The 19184-nt window shown below is 33.2% G+C and overlaps 3 protein-coding genes across 13 annotated transcripts in view; 1 reads left to right on the top strand and 2 right to left on the bottom strand.

Moving 5' to 3' along the window:
• LOC111417432 (chromosome bows) overlaps positions 1–12177 on the bottom strand; it is a 142738-nt gene extending 130561 nt beyond the window's left edge. For 7 of the 8 annotated variants that reach the window (XR_011640924.1, XM_071197416.1, XM_071197419.1 and 4 more), the window contains exons 1-4: positions 11486–12177; positions 7575–7852; positions 7260–7516; positions 7068–7205 (exon numbers count right to left, since the gene is read on the bottom strand). Coding sequence is in view for 7 of the 8 variants with exons in the window: in XM_071197416.1 (XP_071053517.1) it covers positions 7068–7205; positions 7260–7516; positions 7575–7852; positions 11486–11677 (865 nt within the window). In the remaining variant the exon portion in view is untranslated. Of the gene's footprint in view, positions 1–7067; positions 7206–7259; positions 7517–7574; positions 7853–8620; positions 8712–11485 lie in introns of those variants that run through there. The other variant, XM_071197422.1, reaches the window with a different exon arrangement.
• Positions 12178–12423: 246 nt separating this feature from the next.
• LOC111419368 (Sys1 golgi trafficking protein) lies at positions 12424–13272 on the top strand. Its single transcript, XM_023052153.2, has 3 exons — positions 12424–12698; positions 12750–12817; positions 12874–13272. The coding sequence occupies exons 1-3, from the start codon at positions 12528–12530 to the stop codon at positions 13112–13114; spliced, it is 480 nt and encodes a 159-aa protein (XP_022907921.1). The 5' UTR covers positions 12424–12527; the 3' UTR covers positions 13115–13272.
• On the bottom strand, positions 13256–19144 carry LOC111419375 (mannosylglucosyl-3-phosphoglycerate phosphatase). Of its 4 annotated transcripts, XM_071197435.1 has the most exons (7): positions 18975–19144; positions 18690–18874; positions 17939–18164; positions 17534–17886; positions 17076–17480; positions 16289–17023; positions 13256–16231 (listed from the first exon to the last, which is right to left on the bottom strand). In XM_071197435.1, the coding sequence occupies exons 2-7, from the start codon at positions 18810–18812 to the stop codon at positions 16145–16147; spliced, it is 1929 nt and encodes a 642-aa protein (XP_071053536.1). In that variant the 5' UTR covers positions 18813–18874; positions 18975–19144; the 3' UTR covers positions 13256–16144. The 4 variants fall into 4 exon arrangements, with proteins under 4 accessions (XP_071053536.1, XP_071053537.1, XP_071053538.1 ...); XM_071197436.1 differs by having other exon boundaries at positions 18852–19144; XM_071197437.1 differs by lacking the exon at positions 18690–18874 and having other exon boundaries at positions 18975–19143.
• Between the last annotated feature and the right edge of the window lie 40 nt (positions 19145–19184).

Below are 19184 nucleotides of genomic sequence, written 5' to 3'. Positions count from 1 at the left end.
CTATTCATCTTAATTTTTCATGTATTATCTACTCTAGAAGTCTGTCAGAGGTTTTTTGAATCACCCTGTATAATAGTAGTTGTCACAAACAAATAGTATTAAGAGAAATATAACTCTCAAACGGTATGATTAATTTTTCAAATGTCTAAAAACATAATTACTGTGATAAATAAATGTAAAAATTTTTTAAATACTTTAAGTCAATACACAAAATACAATTTGAAGTTCTGATAGAAGTTTCGTTTACCTCCCTTTGAGTTCAAACGATTATTCTTACGAATCGTTGAGCAGCGATTTAAATCGAGAAAGTTACAAACGTCCAAATTATTCCACGTGGCCGAAATTACCCAAGTCTCGTGAGGTTGAAATTTTTTGCAATTTCAAAGTTCTGCTAACCCCATTAAAGTTCTAATAGTTATGCTTATGAACCGGAACGTTGTAGTTTAAGATTATGTTATAATAAAGTGGACGAAACAACATTGAATGAAGTACTAAAAGAATATGGCATGAAAATAAATAGAAAAAAAAAACTAAAATGATGACGATAGAAGGAAGACAAGTATTTAGGAGTTACAATCGATTAAACTGGAAAACATGATGGAGTAGAAACGAAAGACTAGAATAAACATACTTTCCACTGACGAGAAGGCTTGATTTGACTTTATTGGGAAAAGAAAAGTACTCAAACTCTATCCGTGCAAAAAGTCAAGGCTCCTCACTTTAGAGATCGATACCTTCGCAACCGCTTGATAAAAAAAAATGCGACAAAGTTTGCTGTAATCACTGAACATTTCTACGAAACATATGTTAATTTAAAAATTTTCGGATTCACGGTTTTCTTTTTATCGCGAGTTAACTGAAAAAAGTACCTGATTTTTTACGGTACCGGCAACTTTGTCAACTTGGCGTTTTTTTTTCTCGAAAACTATCGTACGAAAAAATTTTAATTTTGAACTGGTTGTAGCCTGATGTGTTCTTAATGAGTGGCATATTTTATTTTTTCGATATTCCATACAGTTTCGCGGAAAATCGCGGTTTAGTAAGACGCCCTTATATCGAAAACGGCTGAGTGGATTTCCTCGCGGATTTGACCAAAATATGTCAAATAATGTTGATTATCGGATTCCGTTACCAGTTCTTCAAAATTAGAGCTCCCCACAGAGTAAGGCAGAGAGTTAGCTCACCGGGAAAATGATAGGCCATTCTCTATCTCTTATTATCACATCATAATACCGATATTTTCTCTTTGTCATCTTGATAGAAATCCTTAGTAGATGGCGTACATGTCGTTAGTAATATTACAGAAAGCTGTTGACTTTGTTTAAGCGGTTTTGACATTTTATGTATGTCACATGTCACACAGTCCTTTTGCGTTTATTGTCTTATTTGTGCTTATTATCTATTTTTGCGTTGTATTTTTTACGAATAATTTTCGAGAATAATTATTGTAAAAATGTTTTGCATTGTGTGTGGATGTAGCGAAGATGAAGTTGGAAAATTATTTTGTTTTCCCAAGAATAAGGACAGGTTAGTATTTTAATTATATTAATTTTTAATTTCAATAGTATTCAAATTAAGTATTCAAATTTTTGATAACACCATGTCACTTAGGGTAAGAAGCAGTTGGTGGTTGATAACCAACATTTATTTGTTATAATGCTTTTTTGTTATATGTACTTTATCAATTGAAAACCACAGACAAAAACGGCCAACCCAACCCAACCTGTGAGGGTCATCCCGGAGAAGACGAGGACAGCGGTTTTTATTGTAATTATATTGTCATTTAAATATAAAATTTTAAATCGCCAATGGATTTCTCTTTATTTTGCATTGAAATTATAAAATTATAACTTTTTGATTTGAGGTGCTTTTTATTTGTCTATTAAGCTGTAATTATTTTGGCTTACGCAAGCTAAATATAGCTTAATAGATCCACAAAAAGCACATTAGATCAAAATTATTCCTGATTCAAATTTTAAATTAAATAAAAGATTTGAATTTGGCGCCAATTGCATTTTTGCTTCTCACTGCCATCTACATAAGTGTTACATGATGAGTGAGAGAGACCGGTATATATTGGATCTCGCTTTCACAATGGAGTTGGCCGTCTGGTAGTAGTCTGTGGAGCTCCCTATTTTTTTAAGAGCGATTTAATGGAATTACAAATTAAAAAGAAACAGAAATAAGCTCTGCGGGGTGACGGGGGTTCTGTCCAATCGGAACAGATGGTGCGTCCCAGACAGGACGTCGCGCCTTATTTCTTTATGTAGGTAAGATAAAGACGCGACGTACTGTCTGGGATACCCTTCCTCTCCCTGCATAACTTATTTCTGTTTCTCTATAATTTGTAATTCCATTAAATCGCTCTTAAAAAATTCGGGAGCCCTAATTTTGAAAAACTAATAACGGAATCCGACAACCGACATTATTTGACATATTTTGGTAAAAATCGCGTTGAAATCTGTCAGGTCGTTTTCGAAATAACCGCATCCTACTAAACCGCGATTTTCCGCGAAACTATATGGAATATCGAAAAAATTAAATATGTCCCACATTAAGAACACATTGGTTTACCACCATTTAGACGCCAGGTAGACGCCATATACACCGATTATAGCAAGGCGTTTGATAGAATTGATCATGGGATCCTTTTAACTAAACTTGCTAATTTTGACATTCCAACTGGTTAATTTCCTGGATTTCATCTTACATCTCCGGCAGATCGCAGGCTGTTAGCATAGGTAACTACCGCTCTGCATTTAGAGATATTTCTTCTGGCCTCGCTCAGGGTAGTCATCTGGGACCGCTTTTCTTTCTACTCTACATTAACGATATCCATGCATGTTTTCACCATTCAAATTTTCTACTTTACGCCGATGATAGCAAGATATTTAGCCGCATCTGTTCTACCGACGACTGTGCAAAACTGCAAGACGATTTAAACTAGTTACATGAATATTGTTTAAGAAATAACTTGTTCTTAAACCTTGATAAACGCAGTAAAATTACATTTACTCGTAAACGCTATCCTGTCGTCTTTGATTACTCCCTTGGCTCAACTATCCTCAGACAATCCGAATGCGTGAGAGACCTTGGAGTTATTTTTGACTCTAAACTCTCTTTTTCGGCTCATATTGACTATATTGTTAACAAGGCTTCTCGCATGCTGGGATTTATATGTCGCATATCCCGTCCTTTTTCTGATCTGTCTTGTATTCGTTCACTATCTTCTGCCAAAAACATTCGCCACTTGCAATGTCAGTAGCATTGCGTGCGTTGTCTGACAGCTGAGCGAGTCGTTGATATTAATATTCATATTATTATTAACATCATTAAACATATTGTCATTTTGTTTTTGTTATTATTTTATTTTTTGTTCATTTTTTCCCTTTTGCTGGTTTTTGTTTACTTTTATATACAGGGTGTCCCACCTAAGTTGCCTCAGTCCATAGCCGAATTATGATTGAGTTTTTCAAAAAATGTTTCAAATAAAAGTTGAATCGAATCATATTGTACATATTTTAAAATTAGTTTCAGTAATGGCGGACTTCCGCTTCTACCGGAAATGGATATCAACTTTGTTATTTTAAATGGAACATCCTGTATATTATTGCATTTTTGGATTCCTCGTGAAATTTTAATGGTACTTTGTTGAGGATAGCTTAGGTCTAACTGGTATCGTTTTTGAATTATATGACGATTTTCGAAAAAAATGACATTTGCAGCGTCTTATAAATTTGGCAATATTGCCGAAACTGTGAAAGATAGAAAGATTTGGTTTTCTGTTTTGTATTAACAATAAAAGAGCACACGTTTGCTAATAGAAAATTATGCATTTATATTACGGAGTTCTTAAGTAGGGATCTGTAATTTTCGAACTTTTTAATCATGGATAACTTATTTTTTTTAAATGGAACAATATACAAATTTTTGCATAACTGGATGTAAAATTTAATTTCCTTTCAGTTTTATACAGGTATCATGGTGTCTATCTTCAACGGTTTTGGAGATTTTTCAGTTTTTAACGATAGATACTTATTTCGCAGCGCCGGCCACCTTCCCCTCGCATTTTACCAGGCTTAGGACTGGCAGAAATATTACCGGCATGCTTAAAAAGTGGCCAACAAAACACAACCAGACCACTGGAAACAAAACACACATAAAGAAACACTATTGCATCAAATGTTCAAAATGTTGTCCGTTTTGTTCACTACATAATTGAAATCGTTTTTGTAAGGAGTTTTGAACATTTCTGAGCATTTCTGGTGTGATTTCTTGAAAAGCTCTTACAATACGTTGACGCATATCGTCAGGAGTAGTTGGTGATGTCTCATAAACCTTGCTTTTAATGAAACCCCATAAAAAGAAATCGCAAGTGGTAAGATCTGGCGATCTCGGAGGCCATCTAACAGCGGTCGGGAAAGGACACATCCAAATACCGACGTACTTGGGCGGTATTGTGCGGTGGAGCACCATCGAGTTGGAACCACATCTACTAACGAATAGCTAGTGGAATATTTTCCAACAGAACGCCCAAACTATTTTCTAAACATTCTAAATAAATCCTACCCGTCAAACGTTGATTATGAAAGAAAGGGCCTATGATATGCGTTCCAATGACACCTGCCCACACGTTCACTGACCATCTCTACTGGCTGTATCATAATAATGACAATTCATGACGATATGACGATTCACAAACCCATTTTTGTGAAAGGTAGCTTCATCTGAAAACATCACCTGTCCGAAAAAATTCGCATCAAGATTAGTTCTTTCAATTGCCCACTGACAGAATAACAGCCTGCTTTCGAAATCGCCTTCAGTAATTTCCTGGTGCAACTGGATTCGATACGGTGTACCGAAGATTTACTGATGTTTGTCCACCTACTTATTTCACGCACACTAGATTCTGCATTTTCTTGCACAGCTAACAATACGTGCAACTGGTTTTCATCCGTAAGTACGGAGTTATTACGGTTGCGCTTAGTACGTTTTACGGATCCAGTATTTGTAAATCTTTTCAGTAAGGACAGAAATGCCCTCTTATTTGGATGCCTCCTATCTGGATATTGTTGTGCGTAAACTCTTGACGAAAACCATATCGATTAATTCTTTCCGCGTAAGTGACATTTTTAATTATTATGATAACAAATAATACTTTGAAAGCCAGTTCTAATGCGTAGAACACTAATGACAGTTCTAATGCGTGGAACAGTAATGACAGTTTACCTAGTTTGTTTTCCAAGCCTACTTCAATTTTTAATAGTATTGCAAAGCGTCGACCACCTTCCATTTTATCAGTCCTAAGCCTACTTCGCAATACATACCTAACGTAAAAAACTGAAAAATCGGGAATATCTCCAAAACCGTTGAAGATAGACACCATGATACCTGTATAAAACTGAAGGGAAATTAAATTTTACATTCAGTTTTGCAAAAATTTGTATATTGTTCCATTTAAAAAAAATAAGTTATCCATGATTAAAAAGTTCCAAAATTACAGATCCCTACTTAAGAATTCCGTAATATAAATGCATAATTTTCTATTAGCAAACGTGTGTTCTTTTATTGTTAATCCAAAACAGAAAACCAAATCTTTCTAGCTTTCACAGTTTCGGCAATATTACCAAATTTATAAGACGCTGCAAATGTCATTTTTTTCTAAAATCGTCATATAATTCAAAAACGATACCAGTTAGACCTAAGGTATCCTTAACAAAGTACCATTGAAATTTCACAAAGAATCCAAAAATGCAATAATATACAGGCTGTTCCATTTAAAATAACAAAGTTGATATCCATTTCCGGTAGAAGCGGAAGTCCGCCATTACTGAAACTAATTTTAAAATATGTACAATATGATTCGATTCAACTTTTATCTGAAACATTTTTCGAAAAACTCAATCATAATTCGGCTATGGACCGAGGCAACTTAGGTGGGACACCCTGTATATATATATATATATATATATATATATATATATATTGTTATTATTATTAACATTAATTTTTCTATTGTTCTTCTTATGTATTATTAGTGGATACTTCACTGGGCCTGTCCTGTTTGTATTCCAAAGATTACAAATAAATAAATAAATTTCAAATTTGAAATTTTTTTGTCAAATAGTTTTGGAGAAAAAAAATCGCTAAGTAGACAAAGTTGCTGGCACTCTCAAAAATCGGGTACTTTTTTCATTTAACTAGCGATAAAAAGAAAACCGTGAATCCGAAATTTTTCAAATTAACACTTTCGCGTCCGCTCAACATACAATTAGGATAACGTTAATGGCCGGCATCTTCGCTACGTATTGTTACGCCAGGAGCCGCAAGTAATGTCATATAAACGTAAAAATACGTGAGCGGCGCCTGGCTATAGACAATATAAAAACGTAAAAATACGTGAGCGGCTCCTCACTGATGACAATATAAAAACGTAAAAATACGTGATCGGTCACGAAAGTGTTAACATATGTTACGTAGAAATATTCACTGATTTCAATAAACTTTACCGCAACTTCTTCCTTCGAGCGGTTACGAAGATATCGATCTCTAAATTGAGGGGCCTTGACTTTTTGCACGGATAGTAGTATATAAACCAGTAAATAGATCAATATTGACATATGGAAGCGAGTTATGGATACTGACAGAAAAGGACAAAAGCAAGATTTAAGAATAAAAAATATAACAAGGCGAGATAGAGTTAGAAATCAAGAGGTCAGAAAAGAAGTGGGGGTGGAGAACATTTTGGAGAATATAGATAATAAAGAACTGAGTTGGTGGGGACATCTAGTCAGACTAAAAAAAAAGGGCAAGTGAAACAAGTTTGGAAGGTATACAGATGAAGAGGATGACTGAAGGAGACCTGGGAGAATGTTATGGGGAAGATTCTTAAATTTATCCCTTTATTTTGTAAAGATATTTAAATTAATTTCTTAATTTCTTTAAAGTTGGTTAAAATTCCCCTTCTTAAATTTATTGGTGTTATTTAGATTTACATATCTCATAGATAACCAGTCACAAGTTACACAAATTAAAACAACATTTATACTTACAAAATTTGAACCTACCTGACGTAATGGCTGGTGAAGAAGCAGCTTGTCGAGCACTAGCTGATGAAGGATTCCTACAAACAGCACCTAATCCTAACTTTTTAACTGGCACTGCTGGTTTTGCCATAACAGCTTTATCCACTTCGTCAGTAAAAACTAAAAATAGTTTTAATTAAAATTTAAGGTTACGCGATATTCAATAAAACGTACAATCAATATTTGTAGCGGCTGTCGGTAATAATTCCCCGGCACTTTTTACTTCTTCGAATCGTGCCAGGAGGACAGGAAGTTTAGCCGTAGGTATCAAATTTCTTCTTTGGATGTCTATTCGCAATTTATCACCAACGTGTTTATACAGATCTACCATAGTAGAAAAAGCGGTGTCACGTACTGTCACTGTTGAATCCGAAAGTAATTTTACAATATGTGGAATTAATTTATTTAATGAGACTGTTTGAGCTCCATGTCTACGCAAAATAATTAATTGTAATTCGATTTGATTTTGAAAAAAAATATTATTCTTACTCATTGAGTGTGTTAACTAAACATCGAAGCACCTCCTCTCTAATTTTTGCGTTCTTATGCGAAAAGCTCGGGGTCAATTTGTCCAATAAACTTTGCGGGGTCAACACTTCGCGTTCCAAAATTTTCAATATCAAAAGTTGCGCTTTCTCTCGTACGGTGTCTTTGGCGTCGCCGAGTCGGTCCACGACGGCTGGCAACACTGTTTGTAAGTATGGCCGGAAATCATGTCCTAATCTATCCACGAGGTATGTCATCACCTCGATGCCATTGCTGGAAACCTACAAAAAAACAAATTATCGTATCTTTTATTGAAATCAAAGAAACATGTTTATTACATTACAGACGTTAGTCACTAGAAAGTATGAATATAACTGTCGGAATGTTTTGTATGTAGAATGTTCAAGTAGAATTAAAAAAATACAAGTTTCCATTTCGGGTATCACTTATAACGCCTACCAGTTCGGGTTTTTATTTTTGTAACTCTTTTACGTATGGCAAACATAAAAAAGTGGATTAAAATTTTTAAAAAATTATTAATTTATTATTTATTGTTACAAAATAAAACTCCAGTGGGTTAAAAACCGGTTGTAAATTAATAAACACTCTAAAACCGTAATCACGCGACGAAAATTATAGGAAATTAAATCATGTAAATGAAAGACTGTACATAACCACCAACATTTGCCTCTCATTTACACATGTAATAAGGTATAACTAACGGCATTTGGTTAACGGGCAAATCTAACAGATTTTGTTAGAATCATCTTTTTAACTTTTCTCAAAAGCATCATTTAACGATTAAAATTGAAAACAATCGCTTTTTGTATGCTAATTAACAACTAATTGGTTGCATGCAATGATAAACCTTCGTTGAAATAAAGTGTATATTATTTGTTTCAATTGGACATTTTACGTAAGAGAGTCGGTCAAATACAGATTACCAAGGCTAAATAACCATCACGTACACAACGCCTACTAATGTTTACTAATTTAAGGGTGTTCATAACTGTTAGTTGGAAAAACATTTCAAAATAAATAATACATACCAAATTTTGAGTTAAAATAAAACATTTTTTGATTGATTATTTATTTCAATAAAAAGTTTTAATTTAGTGTTAATTTGGCCGACCTTTTGGCGACACTTCGCTACACTAACTACCAGGAGCATTTTCCAAAAATACCGTGTAGCGCAAAACAGAGAGGGGTAACTATGAAAATAGATTGAATAGAAGAAAGTATTTGAAAGTACGCGCGCTTTAAATGTAAGCTGGAAATAGAGCCGTTAAGCTCAAGTTTTACAAGTTCTAATTTTGTCTTCAATTACTTCACCAAAACAATAAAACAATTTCAAAAGTTAATAAAATTCAACTACATTAAATAACAAATCTCTCTAACCATCTTTATCTACATCATTATTATTATTTCCTTTTAACAACGACCAATTGAATGTAATTTAAAACACAAATAGGATTTTATAAATTACTCTCAAGGTAAAAGACATTTTTATCATACAGAGTGATTCGTAACTTAACGTATCTTCTTTTTTCCCCTCCTATTTGTCATCTCCTAGCGAGATGACAAAACCAATTAAGCTCATATTTCATATTTAGAATAGCAAGCTACATTTGGTATGAAAGTAAAATTGAATGTTGCGCGATCCATCCTGCTTCCTGATAGCATATCGAAAGTGACATGTTACTTTGGTGTGAAAGCCTCTTTAATCAACAAGTTTTACCTTTGTTGTTTGAATTTTTTAAATAAGTTTTTTTTTAGTCCTGGGTTGGTGACAATTTTGGAAAGCTCCAAGAGTTTGGAATAGCACCTTCTAGAGAGATTTCATGTTTCTAAAAAACTCTAAACTGATACAAAAAAAAGAGAAAATTCCAAATGAGTGTACTGCAAAATAATTCTTATGATACGTGTGAAAGGAACTAAGCGGTGACAGTCCAAGTCTTTAACAAGTCCGACAAGTTCAAAGAATGTGCTTTTACTGACTACCACCGTATTTGTATGTGGGATAGAAGAGGAAATAATGGCCCATTGTCCCGTAAAGGAATTTTACGATTTGTAAAAAAAACCTACACGGTGAAATCATACCTATTTATTCACATAGAAAACCTTATTTGGTTAAATAGGGTAACATTACTTGGGATTTTTTTGCCTTGAAGGTTACGATCACAAAGAATAAAAAAAATCCGTTAGTCTCATCCAATGTATGAATATTTCACACGATCTTATCTTTTCTCAACCTTTTATATTCTCTTCCTTTATTTAGAATGAAATTAAACTCATCTAATTCACCCCTCAACCAAGAAAAACATTTATAATCACGCGATTCACACGACAACATTTAGTTTCCCCAATTTAACCCTCCCGTGGGTTTACCTTTTATTAAATCGATGAAAATGTACACCGACTACATTACACGCCATCCATATGCACGTTTTCGATGGCGCTGTGGAAGTTTACAAACCCCCGTTGAAGAAGTTATTTTAAAATCTCGGCATATAGAGTACATTGAACTTTGCAAACTACGAACCTAAATGCTAATATTACCTTAAATCAACCAACTCTATGGATACATTGAAAACACTCTTACTATATTAAATTATCAATGATTTAAAGAGGTTTTAAGACGTTTAAGACCATCGAAACGAATGATGGTGTTTCAAAAATATTTTCACGCTACCGTGAATATAATTGAGTTGATACGCCTTAAAGTGACGTTTAATAGCATAGAAAATAGACGGTGATGCAACAACTGCGGTTTAATCGCCATATGTTGCGCAGATTTTTTTATTTGATATCAAAGTTAATAATGTGGAGAAACTTTAATGCACATGGAGTGTTAATGGGTTAAAGAAAAAGGTTAATAGGATTCATTAAAATACAAGTAGATATCTTGAAATTTTTTTGAAGAAAAAAGATCCATTACAAAGTGGCTAAAACCTACTTACTCTGTTTATAAAGGAGACCTTGACACCTGAATTCGAACACCTAAGGTGAGACGTTGAGAAAAAAACGTAAACAATCCCCGGCTAAATTTAACCACAATGATGTAAACCGAATAAAAATAGAATTGACCCAATTAGGTTAAATTCGATAAGCCGTCAAATAAAAAGAAATAGAAGTTGAACCATTAAATGAAGTTGTTTATTGTTAATTCTTTTTATACTAAGAATAAGTCGCTTTAATATTGGAGTCTTATCGTTATTTTGTTTGAGCAATTATTAATGCCTTTAAAAGCAATATAGAGTAATCGCATTTAATTATTTACTTAAAAAATATTTACATACTGAGGTTAGGATACAAACTACTTATATCCCATTATTAAATAGTGACATAAATTCCGTTCATTATAATTATTTTGCATTGCATAAGGGTGTGTCCTAACATTGCACGGCAACAGCAAGACACAAATTATGCTATAAGACCCATCATGCCAATAAAAGCTCTAACAGCTACTGTTTAAAAGACAGACAACGAAGCGAACACATCAAAGCATGAGGACATTGTTAAATGGACAAGAAAGTGAAGAAAAAGTTAGAGAGAATGTTGCCAGAATGGACACAAAAATAAAAACCACGATCGCTGTAAGGAAAGTTGGGCATCAACATTGCAAGATGGATCTTAATGATGCACAAGACCTCCGCAACATTGCAACATAGACAATAGATTGTCGCAATGTTGAGGAGATATCATAAAAACATTACTTAGGTATGTTGATAATAAATAAAAATTAATCTATATATAACAAAAAATCTTGATAAACAATTAGATAATAAAAGATAACTTTAAATACTAACTGTTTGTTGCCGTAAAGGTCAACTCATATTTACATAATTTTACTCACGTGTTAATATTTTGTTAAATAATTTATACAAATATTTACTTTTAACACTTGTACTTACCTTATAATTACTGCTTTGCATCCATGGTATAAGACCATCAATAAATTGGCCAATATCCTGACACAAAATTGAATTAGAAGGTTCCGCAAGGTAAGAAAGAAGATCCTGTCCGACTTGTTGTCGAAATTTTGTGTCGGCTTTCGATAGAAGCGGTAAAAACCCATCCAAATCCTTCGGACACACGTATGCCATGATGGCGAATAAATCGAAAAAGTAATACCGGAAATTTTGAAGTTAAACTACTTATATTTTTCGATTATTTATCGCCCACACGCCCCAAAATTACTCGCAAACAACGTATATTTCGTACATTTATTATCCCGTTTTTTTCATCAACACTTCGACGACATTTGACAAATAAGGTTACCCTCCGTTCGCCTGTTCCGCAATACGGGAACTAACATAAAAATTTAACTGATTTCCCGTTATTTTTCTTCAAGAACCGCACGCCAACAACCCTCGTTTTGATGCAAAATTCACCCTACACTAAATTTGCTGAATTAATCACAACACACGGTTTTTTATTTTATACCACACATCCGCATATAATACATAATGCGAGGAAAAGGTTTATTCGGCGTGTATTAAAATAGTATAATTTAATATGTAAATGGGAATTTAAGGAGTTTTTTTAACCGAAACACCTAACGTATAGCCATTTTGACAATATACTACAAATAGTTCTACCGGAACTGTCAAACCTACCGGCAAATCAGGGAGTCTACATCAGCGACATCTACAATTTTTTTTAAATCGTTTTCAAGTAGTACACAATTAATTATTAATGAAACATATAAAAGTTTATTAATTTATATTTATCTTGTAACATAACTTACCTATTATTGAATTAATTTATTTTATTTTTTTAATAAAACAAAGATAATTCGCACAATTGATTTGCAGATTTCTGTATTTTTAATCGTGATATGTCAAAAGTGACATGACGTTTTAAATATGTCGTAAATATAACCTGATGAAATCTTTTGACGTTAATAATAATTAAACTTTATAATGTAAAAAATAGAAATCTTGAGATTAAGAAATGAAGAAATTGACCGGTTCGTTCCGTTATGCCCAATGGGACCCTTGGTTATTAATATCACAAATTGTGTGCATGCAATGTGTATTGTACACTAGTTTGGGGTTGTTACTAACTATTTTGGGTGGTTTAACAAGTGATACAAGAACGTTGGATCATATTTTTGAGTACCATGTAAGTTAATTAAGTGAAAATGAATTAATTTAATTTGATTAATTTATTTAGGAGATTCAAATCAGAGATTTAGGAGGTAAACTAGTGATATTTGCTTTTGTAATAAATGCCTTGGTGGGGTAAGTTAATATTTCATTTAAATTGCTTATTTTTAATAACACTTTTAATTTTTTAGAGCTGTTGCATTGTGGTTTATAGTTGAAAGAACTAAGCAGTGCTTAGATTTTAGTTGTACTTGGCATTTATTTCACTTGATCGTTTGTTGGTGTTATAATGGGAGTTTTCCCACAACCTTTTCATGGTGGTTATTAAACATAGCGTGTGTAAGTCTTATGTGTGTATGTGGGGAATTTTTGTGCCTCCGCTCGGAGTTACAGGCAATTCCTTTGAGTTTAGGTCCAAAAACTGATTTATAATCATATTAATGTAATTTTTTATACTGTAAATTAAATGTAATTTGTTATTTTATTATAATATTTATTACTCAATGCTAAAAATATTGTATAAAAACATAACTTTAGGATAAAAAAAAATAAGAAAAGAAATAAAAATTACAATTTAATTACTTAAGAAATGTTTATTTGTTATTTTAGGTACTTTTTTTTCTAGAGGAGTACATTTCTATGAGTTATTTTGTGATGTAAATTGCTTTTTATATGGTGTGAGCATAAAGTAAGGATTTTTTTTTATTAAAAACTTATTAATTTAAGAATTGATCACTAAAATTGCTAGTAATTAATAAATTTAAACAAAATATCTCTAATATGTACACACCATATAACCTAAATTTATACATAATCTAAAAAAGGGGTAACTTAACTTCTTATGACCTATTATCTATTTTAAAAACCCTGCTAATTAGAGGTAATCATTTAATTACAATTTATTGGTTAGCTTGAATTATGTATTAAAAAGCGAAAAAACGGTAAAACTAAATATAAAATGGATGTATTCACAACCATAAACATGACTAAAATGGATTATTGGACATGGAACGTATAAAACGGCAGTCAAATCAAAAACGTATAAATAATGTAAACCAGACTTTTCAAATTTTTGTTTAAATAAATTATTTAAAACCTAAAAATATTCGATTTTTGAATTAAATTTAATTACCTATACAGGGTGTATCTGAATGACTGCAACAAACTTCAAGGATGATTCTTTAGTGAATTTGAAGGGTACTTTGATATATAAGTACCCTTAAGTAGCTACCCTAAGGAGCTACACCCCTCCAAAAATGGCGGAAAATTTCGGTTTAATTTTTTTTTTTCTCAAAAACCATAAACGCTAGGAAAATGAAATTTGGGGAATATGTTTAACTCATAATTTTGATAATTTTGACCCTATGTGTACTTTCAACCTACCCTTCTAAATTACTAAACGAAACAACCCCCGTTCAATTTATGCCTAAATTTTTTTTATGAAAATGATATACAGTGTGTCCCAGGATAGATGTTACAAGAGGTATAATGACTTAAAAAATTTTGAATTTTATTTTAAGGCTGAGGAATTAAGCCCTGCTTGGTGTGGAGAGAATTTTAAGTATATTTTTATATTTTGAAAATCAACTCGGTCTTGATGGTGAAGCGAAAACTATTTTTAGTTCAGGTAAAGTAAGCTTTTTGTTCCTGATACGGCAAAATATCATTAAGAAAAGTTGTTCAGAATGAGAAATTGTGGCACTATGCAAAATTTCAGAAAGATCTACCTACATTGATTAAACCACTATATTTTAGATAAGAATTTTTTTTGCTGATAGAAAGACAGGCAATTTACTTCCAACACGATGGATGCTCTGCACATTCTACAGTACGTGTAGCTGAATGGTTAAATTTAATATTTCGAGAAAAGATTATATCTAGAAATGGTCCCATTGCGTGGCCTCGAAGGTCTCCCGACCTTACAATATTAGATTTCTTTCATGGGGTCCCCTTAAACAACTAGTTTTCGCTCAACCAATACCGAACAATCGAAAAATATTGAAAGAACCGATAACAAATGCTATGCGACAAATACGCATCGAAGAAATTCGGAACAGCTTTAGAGAATTTAGGCATCGTATAGAAAAGTGAGCAACAAAAGGTGGATGTTATGTTGAATAAACGACAGTTAAGTTTACGTTCGATTTTCTATAAATAAAATAAAATTATACAATATTTATGTTATTTAAAGTAAAATGTTATGGTTCAACCAAAGTAGATAGATCTTTCTGAAATTTTGTATATCAACATAATTTCACATTTTGAATAACTTTTCTTAATAACATTTTTCAGTATCATGAACAAAAAGGTTACTTTACCTGAACTAAAAATAGTTTTCTTTTCACTATCAAGGCCGAGTTGATTTTCAAAATATGAAAATATACTTAAAATTCTTTTCGCACCAAGCAGGGCTTAATTCCTCAGCCTTAAGATAAAATTCAAAAATTTTTAAGTCATTATATCGCTTGTAACATCTATCCTGGGACATACTGTATACATTGGATTAGTAGGCTTTGCAATCTTTGTCATAAATATTTTTGACGTTTAAATGTCAGTGGTTTTCTTACTATTATTATTGTTTTATTTAAAATTTTGAAACGTCGAGTGAACGAGCGTAAATACGATAGGACTTTATTTAAAAATTAATTTGAAAAACAATAATAATAGTAAGAAAAACACTGACATTTAAACGTCAAAAATATTTCTGTCAAAGATTGCAAAACCTACTAAAATTTTTTCATTAAAAATTCATTCCAGCTTTTGACAACCCCGTTGTTTTACGGGCAGTGTTTGCTTTATTATTTTTTTTCTCAAAAATTACTCGTTTTTGGAAAAATTTTAGAGAGACAAAAAAGTTTTAGGATACTTTCATCTACCTATGTAAAATTTTTGTAATGTATTTTATCATCTGCATAAAAAAATTTTAGCAAAAATGTAAAGAGGTTACTAAACGTAACCAGTTTAGTAGTTTAGAAGGTTAGGTTGAAAGTACAAATAGGGTCAAAACGTGCCCTATTATGAGTTAAACATATTCCCCAAATTTTATTTTCCTAGCGTTTATGGTTTTTGAGAAAAAAAAATTATATCAAAGTACCCATAAAATTCATTAAAGAATATCACCCTTGAAGTTTGTTGCAATCATTCAGATACACCCTGTATATTGGAAACTGCCAAATAATGTTGGAATATAGTTATATAATAATCAAAAAAAACATTTAAATGTAAAAAGCTACGCATTTTCGTAATACATATATAATTATCAACGAGAAATATCTAAAGACGTTAAGGCGAACTGTAATTGGCTTTTGTCTTTTTTGTCAGCTTTTCTAACGGTATTAAAAAAAACTTTACAGAGCATTCACACACCCTTAAAGTTCCTATTGTTAAAATATTGTACTTTAACAAAATTTTGCGCTACATTGTGCACTTTTTACTTATCATATTCATAACCTAATTTTGTAATCAATTTTGAGGTGAACATTCGTCTACTTCTTGTATAACAGCGTCTTGTTCTAGCCTTTGCTTGAGAAGTTCTAATTCTTGAAGTTTCTAAACAAAAAATAAAAACGGTGAGATAATAAAATGTTAAGAATAATTAATTATTACTTCATCGTTGTTAATAATTATAATTCGTTGCTCAAGTTTTGGAGTTAACTGACAAGATTCTTGTTCTAAATCATCTAAAGAAGCCCTTCTGGTTAATCGGGTTGTTTGTTGCGGATTAACTTCAACAGTACTAGATCTACGTAAAGGTGGAGGCCCATCTAATTCAGTTCCATCCAACATTTTCACTAAACTATGTCGTCGTGACAATGTAACCAACGATTGTCGATGTTTCGAAAGCTTTTTTGTTTTGCCCTGTCTGATATTAATGGCTTGAAAATGATTTTGAATCGCTAACCCCAACTCTGGACAAACATCTTCGTCTAAATCAACAGCTGCATTTCTTAGCATAACATATCCATCACATCCTGATTTTAAATAACTTTTCGTTGCAAGCCTATACATTTGATCCTCGTTGATGTACTCATCCCCGATTCGGATGAAGCGTTTATCAACTCGGGATCCGGGTGGTTTTCTTGGATCAAAAGCGAAACTAAGCCCGGCTACTTGGGGAAATCGACCTTCTAATTTTGGGTACATTTTAACTCCATTTTCTAAGACATCAATAAGTGTTTTTCCTGATATTAATAAAACTGTTAAAGGATCTCTCATTGGGATTACATTAACGAGATCGCGCATTGTGAATTCTCCTGCTGGGTGGACTTGATCAGAACGAAACGTTCCTGAGTTTAGAACCACTAAATCAGCACCGGTTGCTGCTAATACAACATCACACACCTAAATTAAGAAAGAAATTATTTTTTATCAATATTTAGAGAAAATTTTTTACCCAATTTCCTAAATTAGACTCGCCCGTTCGAATGGCTGAAAATCTTCCATCTAAAGGTACCGTAAAACAACCAAGAATCTCATCCATTTTTCCTTCAACCATACTAGTATATTTCTCTAATTTTTCGTTTAATTTGGGATCTTCCTCATATTGTGATGTAACATTAATTTCTTCCACAGTAACAAGTGGTTTTCCGTTTGAATTAAATTTATCAAAATGAATGGTCACTTTGCTAAACTGCCTAAAATCAGTGCCGCTTTTTATAATCAAACGACTGTTAACGTCTTTTATTTCGTAAACGTGATCGTGACCGCCTAATATTAAGTCGATTTCGTCGCAATTTTCAGCTAGTTTAATATCGTTTGGTGTTCTCATGTGTGTTAAGGCTATTACGTAATCACAACCCTTCAAAAGAAAATTCGGCGTTCTAAAATTATTTTAAAAGTGTTATGACTTACTTCTTGTTTTAATTGTACAGCCAATTTAGTTCCGGCTTCAACAAAATCCAAAAACGTTACTTCTTCTGGATTTATCGTCGCTAAAGTGTCCAACCATTCTCTTTCAACCAACCCAACCAAACCTATTCTTTTCCCAGCCCAATGAACAACGTGAGTTATTCGTCCTTCGCCTAAAGGGCGCCCCGTTTCATTATCTAACACATTAGACATTAACCATGGAAATTGAGTTTGCGCGACCCATTGAGAGAGTACTTCTAAACCATGATCAAAATCGTGATTACCAAGAACCGCACAATGAGTACCGACATCGTTTAAAACTGGCACCATTTGTTCACCTTTTGTAAACGTACTAACTAAAGAAAAAAGACAATTTTCAAACCATCTAAAAATCAACTAAGTACTTACGCATGCTTGGCGAGAAAGCATCACCACTAAATAATACTAAAGGATTAAGATGTTGGAAGCTTTTGATTGCTGTACAAAATCTGGCTGCACCACCAACTGGTTCCCTACCGGATGGCTCGACATTGTAAACGTCGTTAAAATGAAGAATCACCAAAGAGTTGTTCATCGCGTTTCCGGCTAATGTATTGACCGCTCTTCTTCCGGCAGCGCGAACTTCGAGTGATGCCTGCGATAAAAACGCACAAAAACTTATCGGATTTAAACTTACTCTATTAAAACAAAGACACAAAATTATTGGACACCAAATAAAGAAGAAACGGTGCGAATAAAACTATTGACTCGTGCGTGAAACTATCAATGCTAAAATAGAAACGAGACGACCGTCGAATTTGACTATATTATATATTTCCTTATTAAAACAAAACCGGAGGGGTCGTTCTAATTATTTCGAGTAAATAGATGTTTAATGAAACATTAAACTAATCAGTATGGTGTAGAACTTGTTTTTATTTGTAACTTTGCCAATGTGCCGTGACTAAAAATAAACTGACCATGACAACAATTTTCTATCTATACATAATTGCACGTGGTAAATAAAGAAAAATAACGAAATAAAGGAGCGTCTCATGCAAATTATTTGAAAGAAAATAAAAGAAAACGGAAGCTATGTGCGTTTACAATAAAGCTCATTATACTCTGTGCTTGACAATAAAATAACATCGACCAATTCATTGCTGATTTTTTTTAGAACCTGTTTCAACCATCCGACCACGCTCGTTACTTTACTGGAAACCTCCGTAGGCATCTCAATGCCTTCCTCCACCAAAGAAGTCCATCTTGCCCGTAAAGCGGCCTGCGCGGCGAAACTCGCCATCTCTTATCAATTGCGTCGCAATAAGCAACGGATAAATACCTGCGACGAGGGCCCCCTTGGCACTGTCGGGAAAAAACGACACACAAACGGTTCCGTTAGATCGGAACGAATGCGAATTGCCAAAGCGTTTACGAGGAAGTTTCGAAACATAACGGGACGTACCCAAGGATATTGGCGAGCGGATTTTTTCTAAGGTTAACGTTGGTGGGCAAAGGTTACGAACGTATGCTCTTCGGGCCCCATCGGTCTCCGTTTGATTGATAGATCCCCCTAAATGTTAAGGTCTTCCGAACCTTAACCAACTAGCGGTTTGGGTACAGCCAGGTTTACAACAATGCGCGTGGCGCCATCCGACGCCCGCATTGCGGAATT

Source organism: Onthophagus taurus, chromosome 7 (genome assembly GCF_036711975.1).
Source record: "Onthophagus taurus isolate NC chromosome 7, IU_Otau_3.0, whole genome shotgun sequence".
Lineage (NCBI taxonomy): Eukaryota > Metazoa > Arthropoda > Insecta > Coleoptera > Scarabaeidae > Onthophagus > Onthophagus taurus.
This window is presented reverse-complemented; position numbering and strand designations above follow the sequence as displayed.